Source organism: Dermacentor albipictus, chromosome 3, assembly GCF_038994185.2.
Source record: "Dermacentor albipictus isolate Rhodes 1998 colony chromosome 3, USDA_Dalb.pri_finalv2, whole genome shotgun sequence".
Lineage (NCBI taxonomy): Eukaryota > Metazoa > Arthropoda > Arachnida > Ixodida > Ixodidae > Dermacentor > Dermacentor albipictus.
Window position 1 is genome coordinate 58,718,629 of NC_091823.1, and position 9,727 is coordinate 58,728,355.

General features: G+C 48.6%; 1 protein-coding gene and 1 pseudogene across 1 annotated transcript; one reads left to right on the top strand and one right to left on the bottom strand.

The window, feature by feature from the left end:
• Positions 1-538: 538 nt before the first annotated feature.
• On the top strand, positions 539-3,267 carry LOC135898812 (very long chain fatty acid elongase 7-like; annotated as a pseudogene).
• A 226-nt stretch (positions 3,268-3,493) lies between these two features.
• LOC135898742 (very long chain fatty acid elongase AAEL008004-like) lies at positions 3,494-8,453 on the bottom strand. Its single transcript, XM_065427871.1, has 2 exons — positions 8,297-8,453; positions 3,494-4,813 (listed from the first exon to the last, which is right to left on the bottom strand). The coding sequence occupies exon 2, from the start codon at positions 4,784-4,786 to the stop codon at positions 3,896-3,898; it is 891 nt and encodes a 296-aa protein (XP_065283943.1). The 5' UTR covers positions 4,787-4,813; positions 8,297-8,453; the 3' UTR covers positions 3,494-3,895.
• Positions 8,454-9,727: the final 1,274 nt, after the last annotated feature.

Sequence of the window (9,727 nt, forward strand, 5' to 3'; positions counted from 1 at the left end):
CTCTTGATCTCCGACCTCGTTTGCCCAATCTCGGCTCTAAGCGAGCGAAAGAGTTGCTTGTGCTTGACGCACCTGTCAATTCAGCTTCGTTGAAGCTCGCTCACGAACACGTGGTAAGAGAAAGGACTGCGTAACCTTGTCCGGCTTCTTGAAGCGCAGACGGAGCTTCCTCAAGGCTTCAGTGAACCGCGAGAGCTCTGGAGGGGACTTCTCGGAACGCGCGCTGGCACTCCGGAGAACTTTGCAACATCCGTGACATTTTTCTTTCTAGACGCTGATTCGAGAGGGAATCTTCTGAAACAAAAATATCGGCGTGACTTCTGTTGCGATGCTTTCAGCTTCTTCCTCCCGTCGCTACGATGGCAACTCTTGGATTCCCGAGCGAGATCGTAGAACCGAAGGCTGGTTTCTGGTAGAAAGCCCAGCGGGCATGCTGATCATCAGCATGGCCTACTTGTACTTTGTAACTGTCGCGGGGCCCTGGTGCATGGCGCGGCGCAAGCCGCTTGCTCTCACGAATTTTCTGCTGGTATACAACATGGCCGCGGCTGTGCTCAGTGCGTTCTTTGGGTGCCAATTCATGAAGCTGGCATACTGGGACTGTGAATACCACATCCTTCAAGATGTGGACCTAAGTCAGCGCCGTTGCAGCCTCGAGATTCTGCGTTTGTCCTGGTGGTTCCTTGTGTTCAGGGTGTTCGAGATGTGCGACACCGCGCTCTTTGTGCTCAGGAAGAAGGCTGACCAGGTAAGCGTGTACCTTGCTGATTTGGGGCTGTGGTTTGTCCGCAGTGAAGCACTATATAGAAAAATGCTTGTGCAGTGCGCGAAGAATTGTCCGCCTGCGGCAATTTTCGTCGTATTTCATCCTGCAAGGACCCTTTTCAAGCCTGCAGTATTGTTGTAATTAAACAAAAATTGATTTCCTAATTATATCCTTTCTTATCTATCTACACTATCACTGTTCATTCCTCCGATCCCCGTACGACAAGGTTATGTAGCAGGCCATAGAGGCCCCTCTCACGCCGACCTGTCTCTTATTATTTCTGCAGCTATTTGTGGCGCATTTATAAGAAAAAAAATTACTGTAATAGCATCTAAACTGCATATTCTCAGAGAGAGCACGAGAAAGGGAGAGAAAATAGAGAGAGAAATAGAGAGAAAGAGAGATGCTTTATTAAAGTAAAGCTGAGAGCTCGGTCTGAGATACTATGTTCCAACCTGCTACTAGGCGTTGGGTATAGGGTAGGGGCAACAAAAGGAGAGAAAGACAGCGAAAATGATGACGATATGAAAAGAAGGGGCATGAATCGGTAAAAAAAATTTTCTAAATATACTGAAAACTCTTACCGCAGTCGTATATCCCGTGCTGTGCTCCCAAAAAAACTACAATTTCTTTCATATGCTCGCACGAGGAATATTTTGGCCTTGTGCATAAAAGAAGGCTTTCCGAAAAGGGCTGGTTTTAGATGCGTGCCGAACATCTTCCCACCAATTGTCTTTCCCGCAATTACAGTAGGCACACACAAAGCCCATGGTCTATACTCTCCAGTAAGGCGCAGTTCTCAGTCCAGGCTGTCCTCACAGCCCATAAGACGGCGATATCATTGGGGAAAAAGGCTACGCCAAGTCTGAACCAATGTGGAAGGCTTGTGCGGCTCCTTTGGATGTCGCGCGGTATCCTGAATTCAAGCTTCGGAATAAGTACACGAAGGCGACGATGGCGGTTGCGGATGACGATGGAGCGGACCTAAGCATGTTAGAGCATTTGATTTCACAAATGTAGTGAGCGCGCAAAATACGCATTTGATGAGCATCCTCCGGTCAATTTGAGGTAGTTGATATTTTACATCATTTCTACTATGGTGCTCAAGGTGAACCACGACTGTGTTTTGCAGCGGAAATAAAATTTAGGAACTAGTTAAAAAGGTAGGTTAGGACAACTTGTTTTTGTCAAAGTAATTGCGGTCATCTTTGTTGATCAAGGATGACGGCTGCTGTCTTGGCGAAAACCACGAGTCTTTCCATCAAACTGCGAATTCTTATTGTTTCTCCGCGTTTCTTACAGATCTCCATTTTCCACTCCTCTTTCAATTATTAGGCAAGAGTTTGTTGTCTAAAAGAATTTAATTCGGCCAATGACGGCCGTGGTAACGGTAACCACGGAACGCCTACTTGCCTCTTCAGAATATGCTTGATATAAGTAAAAAGTGCACAGGGTACGTGGAGTTAGACACCATGAAAACTTCCAAACGACCGTTCATTCCAATTTCTGTTGGCACTTATACGTATGTCAAAACGCCGCTTGCTATTCGAACCAAGCTACCGCACTGCTGTGGTTGACATCAGACGCAGGAACAGCGACGAGCATTTGGCTTCTCGAAAATGGCCTCTTTTTTTTCTCTGCGCAGGTGAGTGGCTTGCACGTGTTTCACCACCTGATCGTCCCTTGGGACATGTGACTCAACATGAACTATGCTCTTCAACCGATATCCATGTTTGGCACTTGCCTCAACTGCTTCGTTCATGTCGTGATGTACACATATTACTTTTTGGCCGCTCTTGGGGCGCGCTACCGGAAGTATCTTTGGTGGAAGAAGCACCTCACGACACTGCAGATGGTCCAGTTCATCGCGAACATTGCGTTATGCCTGTGCATGCTGTGTTCTAAGGGTGACTACCCAAAATTATTTGTCACTGTGGGTACTGTTCAGTGTATAATCTTTTTCGCCTGGTTCTTATCGTTCTATATAAAGGCGTACAAAAAATATTTCGCTTGTCGGCTTTAAATGCTTGCGTGTCCAACAGCGAGCGGCACGCAAGCCTGCGCAATGCTGCTGATGAATCGCTAATATAGTTTAAGGTGAACTCTTGTGACATGGATGGCGCGCACGAAGGGCAGTATGTTGCGAGATCATTCTCTTTGTGGACGAGCGCCAGCAACGGTGACCTTTTGCGAAAATGAGAGTGCTGCCTCTGCAGACACGCAGCATTTTCTACTGAAGCCATTATGAGATCATGCTGCTTTTTCAAGAATGTTCAGCCGTAAGTATAACTTTGCGTGAATGCTCGAGGATTTGAGCGACGTCAACTGAACGTCGGGCATACGAAGCACAACTTTGTATCATTAATTCAATACAGTGCATGCAAAAATGTGAGTAAATTTTTCAGTAGAATTAAACGATACTTTTTAACTTTAACAAGCACATTGACATGAGGGTTATCACCCTTCACCACGTACTGTGCACAGATGCTGCTCTGCCCTAGAGCACATAAGTTTACATTTGCCAATTATGTGGTGAAAACGGTTATCTTAAGGGTAGCTGCGTGTTGTTTTCAACGATGCTTTTTTTTTCTAGAGTCCATCGTAAGTACTGTAATATATTTTTAATGATAGACGTGCTTCGCTGTTAATGAATTTTAAACAATACAACGGCACTGCCGAAACAATACGGACCGAACGAATGATACCAGGAATTGAATACCCACGAGATCAATATTTGCACTCTCCTCAGTCTTTACTCACAACACAATGGGCACAGCCACAGACGCCGCTTCGCGTGACACTTTCAGTTTGAGACCGCACACGATGAAAAAAAAGACGCAAAAGCACACACAGAATAAGTGAAGGGAGGCTGTTTGTTAGATTCCTGGGGACAACCGAAAAAAAAAAAAGTTCCGGGGTTTCTGCAACAGGCTCACAAGTATAGCAATATCTTTGGCAGCCGTAGTGCAACCAAGTGCTGGCGAGCTTGAAGCATTCGATTTTTCTTCTGCCGCTAATTTGATCACTTCTTATGCAGCGAGTAAGGTCTATGCATTGTGAGCTACCGTTGCATCCACCCGGAACTTCTCAGCGGATTCGCCATACATGGTGGGCCCGCGTCAGTGCGGCTCACTCCTCCTTGTTCTCGTCCAGCGACTCGGGGCAGCAAGAGGTGGCAACCTTGGCCAGTGCTTCCTTTGCCGCGACCGCCGTGTTGGAGACGATGTCCAGCGTGCTGCGACTGCCCTTGCGGTACGCGTTGCTGTAGAACGACAGGAACCACACCAGGAACACCACTGCCTCGAGGGTCATGACGAGTGTAAATCCCGGGATGGCGTCTTCCTTGTAGAGCAGATAGGACAAGCTGTGCAAAAAGACGACCGTGAACTGGGTGAGCTGCAACTGGGTGAGGTAACGCTTCCACCAGATGCACCGCTGGAAGGCCGGGCCTAGCGCCGACAGGAAGTAGTAGGTGTACATGATCACGTGCACGCTCGAGTTCACCACGGTGACGAACATGGTCTGACCCTGGCCACCAAACGTGACGTTCATCCACATGTTCCAGGCGACCACTACGTGATGGAATACGTGCAGCGCCGACACCTGGGCGTACTTCTTGCGCATCACGAAGAACACCGTGTCCAGGAACTCGACCAGGCGGAGAACGTAGTACCACCACGTCAGGTGGACGATGTGCATGGTGAGAGGGTCGGTCGAGAAGTCGACGCCCTGGCCGATGACCTTGTAGCCCTTGGCGATGTAGCCGTGCCTCATGAATTTCCAGACGAAGAAACTGTTCAAGAAAACGAGTGCGAGGTTGTAGATGGCCATGAGGGCGCGCAGTTCGAAGGGCTTTCGGTCGGCCATCCACTTGGGACCCAAAATTTTGACAACGTAGACGTAAAGGATGCAGATGGCGATCAGCGGGATTGGATTGCCGACGAGCGGCCATCCTCGTGTGCGGCTGTCCAACTCCGGAAACCAGTGCACGGCGGGATCGAAGACCCTCTTTGACGCCATAACGCTCCTGTGGCACCGTAACCTAACCTGAAAGGCAACCAAAATTATGATGATTAAGGGCCAAACAATGAAACGTTCTTTTCCTTAGATACCGCTTCCTAACATTGCGTGAGGCCTCCTTACAGCGAAGGACCGACGGAGGAAGCAAGCGTACTCTGAAAGCTCCCTTCGCCCGTCCTCACGTAAAGAACGGCTGCCGTACGCCTGGGTTCGAGTGCATCTCTTATAAGCGTTACACGAACGCCTTTATTCAATAAAAAGAAAGTTGGACGGTCACATAATCATTAAATTGAATTGCTAATATGGAGACACGTGGATGCTTTCTTCCAGCTTTGTTTATTCAACGCGAGAAACCACCGCAGTCGAGTGCAAAACTTGATATGTTCAGCAACACTAGCACGCTGGTGTTGCGAGACGCCACTTACGCCCAACGTGCAACTGAAAAGAACGCTGACACCTGGCATCGCGCTCGTGCTTCTCCGCAGGCGGGCGACAGCACGCGTGCGCAAGCAATCACCACGTTCGCCAGCAGAGAGGTGAAGCGCTCGTTCAAGGCTAGGGGCAGCGTAAGGACGCATGGAGCAACCATGGGCAACATAAGGAGCAACCTAACTCTGACGCAAGGAGGCCTTCACCGAGGGCCCCTCAGTAAGGAAGCTTTCAGAGTGACATAAGATGGTCTCAGCAATGAAGGCTTCCTTTACTAAGGTAAGCAGGAGGCCTTTAAGCAGGAAAGTGGCACTGACTGCTGCGCTTTTTAGGAGCGCGCACCATAAAAGTAGCTAACATGCGATATAGTATAGCCCACGCACTGTACACCTTGACGTCGGGAGGCGGAAACTTCCAGAACCTATCCGATTGTGCCGATCCAAGTGACGCGGCATTCTTACTCTTGACGGTTGCACATAAACCGCAATACCGTGTGTTGGGCGACCCGCTAACATTAAGACGCGTTGTGCAAGTGGCACTCCGAACCGAAGAATTCTATATTCAAGGGACCTTACGTTACGAGTGCCGACGCGACGTAGGCATGGGCTTAGTTTGTGGCTACCGATGGTTCTGTAACGTGCATTATTCTGACACGGGTGCCTTTGTATGCTACCCGTGTCGGAATACGGCCACCAGGGCCGGGTATTAAACACGGGTCTCTTTAAAGCGATAGCGTTAAGGACCCCGTGTCGCAGAAAATCCGATGTCAGTCGGCTTCGGCGTCGGCGGAGTTGTCCGTGAGCTAAAATTTCCGTACATACTTAGGTAGATGTATCTGCCACGCCTTGCTATATGACATGCGCTGTATGCGAGTTATATTGACACGACATTCTATCACTAAAGTTGCTCATACCTTGTGTTACTTTCTTTACAAAGCTTTGCCTCGGAATTTTGAGAATGACAGCCCACAAACAAATGTCATGGAACAAAACATCGACAGCGCATGTCTTTTATGTTAAATCTTCTCAGACGTAAATATTAAAAATGCGAAAAAATAACAGATATTTGGAAATATTGTACTTTTTTTGGCGCGGCTGTGCAATACCTCAGGGATCAGCCCACGCAAGAGGCCGCGTTTCTACCAGAAATCTCGCATTCGTGCATACAGCGTTCGCCACCAGCGTTTCCTGGTAAACATTATCGTTACATAAGCTGCAGTTGCTGGGAAGCCTGAGAAGCAGTCGGGGATCTTTCAATGATGTCGCGTTCCGCTCTTAAAGGCGAAACTTAAGCGTCTTCCAGCTTTTACTCAGCAGCTGAATTCTATAACCGCTCAGATGCTGCGGCGGTGGTTTCAAAGGGCTCTGACTACGGCCGTGGCCCCCATAGGCACTCATTTTCTCAACGGCGTGCACACTGGTCCATCTGTGAATCTGCTGTGCATTAATGTGCCACTGTGTCAAAGCGCTTTCAATGGGAGTAAGTACTGCACCATAAAGTGTAGTGTAATGTAGTAAATATTTTATGCGAAGCATATTACTAGAGCTCAACCCAGCTCCTCAGGCGCGGCGGTGTCGCCTTCAATACCACGTGACACCGTGACGTCACGACAGAGGAGAAACGGGGCTCCAACTCGCGCCGTCGCTCACGGCGTCGCCTTCAAGGCTGACCACGTGACACCGTGAAGTCACGACAGAGGAGGAACGGGGCTCCAACTCGCGCCGTCGCTCGCGGCGTCGCGGCGGTATATAAGCAGCTGCGCTTGCCTCTGCTAGACACTCACGAGGTGAGATGCCTCCTGGAGACAGATCTGCTCGTTGGAATGAGAAGCGAAGGTTGCGGCGTGCTACAGAGACTGTTTCTAGGTGGCTTTGCTACGGCGCAGCGACTACGCGCCCCGCATCGGACGCGGCGATCGTCGAGCAACGCAGCGTTCGGCGCGACAACGAAATGTGCGCCTGAGCAAGCGCCGCACGCCTGAGCCGACGCCGACGACACCGGCTTTTCTGCGACAAGAGCTCCTTAACGCTGTCGCGTTAAAATAAAGGCTAGTATGCTTCGCATCCTGGGCTTAACCTTAGCTAAGCCACAGCCATTTTTTTTTACACAGGGCAAAAAAATATATACAAGGTCGCGAGCGAGCGTGCGTTCCAACGCAATATAATAAAATCATTTACTAAATATAAAAGCTTTATAAACGGCAAACAGATTAAAACTTGCAAAGGATTTTTTGCAGCGTATCACAATAAAGCAATGACAGAGCAATGGCAGCGGCGGCGTGACAATGATGAATTGCTCGAATAACAAGTGCGCATTTGTCGAGAACGATCAGTTTCGCTCAACCAACCGGTACAATTACGTCCATGCGTGGTGGTCACCCATAGACCATACAGCGAATAATCAGTTGGGAAAACATGAAGCTTGTGCCATTGTGGCGTCCTTCTTCGTCGAGCGCGATTCTAATGGCTTAAGTTCACGATACCTTTCCCACCTTACCTGCAAACGAGCATATCGGCTTTATCGAGGAAGGACGATTTGGCGAAAAACATTCTAGCGATTGTGCCATTTACACTCTAAAAGTTTTACGTCCTTAAGTTTGCTGGTTCGTCCCATGGCTAACGCCCTTATCCGTAAAGGCTAACATAAAATTGTTGTACACAACAGTTAACTATGACAACACTTGCGATGGGAGAGCGTAAAGTTGTCTGGGAATTCTGACCACCTGGCGTGCACTGGAATATTTGGCCCGAGAGTTCGAAAGCGATAGCTAGTAAAGTTAATTTTATGCAGATTTTACGTCGTCTGTCACAGCTATTGTCATGTATAATTGCCGCAAGAACGTCGCCAGAAAATAGTTTCATACGTCCCAATAGACGATTCGGTTTTGCCACTTAAAGGTGAGGTTGTCAGGGACAAACCAAGCACCCCGTATATACATACATAAGGGTGTGAAAATGTTTAGGGCGAGCAAACTGGCGCCTCAATGTGCCTGGCAGTTGAATTTCGCCCGTCCAAAGACGCCCGTGCCTGTCCACACACCCAACTGCAGTTTCCGTACACGTTCTTATGAGCGGGACTTACGTGTGAGCTCGATCCGGTGTGTCCCGCTGCCTACGACGACACGGAATCCAGCCCGGTGGTCAGCTGTATTCCGGCGTTTGCAAGATGTCAGCCGCGCCCCACGAGGGAACGGCCTTCATCTTCCTCCCTGCGACTCAGTTGGACTGTGCGTTCTTCTTTAACCGAGCCGCTCGCTTGCCAGGTAGTAAAATGGACGTAAACATCTTAGGAAATAGCATCGCACGTTTGTTCTTGTTTTTTTTGTCGCACTGCTGTTTTCGCGAAATTGACTAATTTTAGTCTTCTCAGTTATAACTAAACTTGCTAAGTGGGGGATTTGCAACGACCGTTCCACGTGTCAAACATGGTGCTCCAGATGATGTTCATGTTGACTCCCCCAAGAATGGCACAGACCCACTGTGGACGATAATACGATGAAAAACGTGATTCTAAAGCAAAAAGGACGACACGTGCAAATTGTGCCAGGAAGGACCAGCAACACTCAAACACATGCTGTGGGAGTGCAGTGTAGTTATAGGAGGGATGGCAGCTACTCCGGTGACCCTGTCGTCGAAGTGGGCCACCACTCTGCGCAGCTCAGAACTCGGAATCCAGATGTGGGCAGTCCAGCAAGCCCGTGAGGCGGTGTTGAGGGAGGGCCTTGACGTTCCCCCGTGGGAGACCTGAGCCCGGGTCGCGTTAAACCTTGCCGGACGTACAAAAAAGTTATCCATCCTAAAGCAAAAATTTACATTAATACCTAAACAGGTGGTTTTACGCTAATACACCAAAATACCAGCTGATTATAAGCCACATAAAATAATGCGTAATACAATGATCAGCCTGGCATAAGAAGAAATAGAAAGAACTTGAAAATAATAATGAACGTAATGCAATGGATGGAGGTAAAGGGTACATCACAGATTTCTCAATTCTTTTTTTTTATTTATTTGTCTTTTTAGAGCTGGGGGTTCACGCCACGAGTGCGCGTCTTTTTTTCTTTCTTTATACGAACGCCTGAAAACACTTACCTTTCATTTGCTTTTCTGTTTTATCGCTAGAACGCATCCTCATGATTATGCTAGTATCGATTGTACAAGAGAGAGAGAGAGAGAGAGAGAGAGAGAGAGAGAATGATAAAAGGAAGGTAGGGAGGTTAACCAGGACTGAGCCCGGTTGGCTACCCTACACTGGGGAAAGGGAAAAGGGGACGGCAAGATGAAAAGAAGAGAAAGTCCACTGGAGATATCAGTCGGTCACTCAGTCCGAATCACAGGCGCTCACTCAATCCGGTCGCTTTCAAATACCGCAGCAGCGCTTTTGTGGCCTTTTGTAGCTGCGATATGCGAGGCCAAGGTCCCAAGATCTTCTTCAAGGTGAACGGCTTCCCATCCAGCTGATTGAGAGCTGTGCAGAGGTCTTGCCTTTCGTTTTCATAAGATGGGCAGTAGC

What these genes read in the sequence shown, in the direction of transcription:
- LOC135898742 (XM_065427871.1), bottom strand. Translation starts at nt 4,786, where the DNA reads ATGGCGTCAAAGAGGGTCTTCGATCCCGCCGTGCACTGGTTTCCGGAG.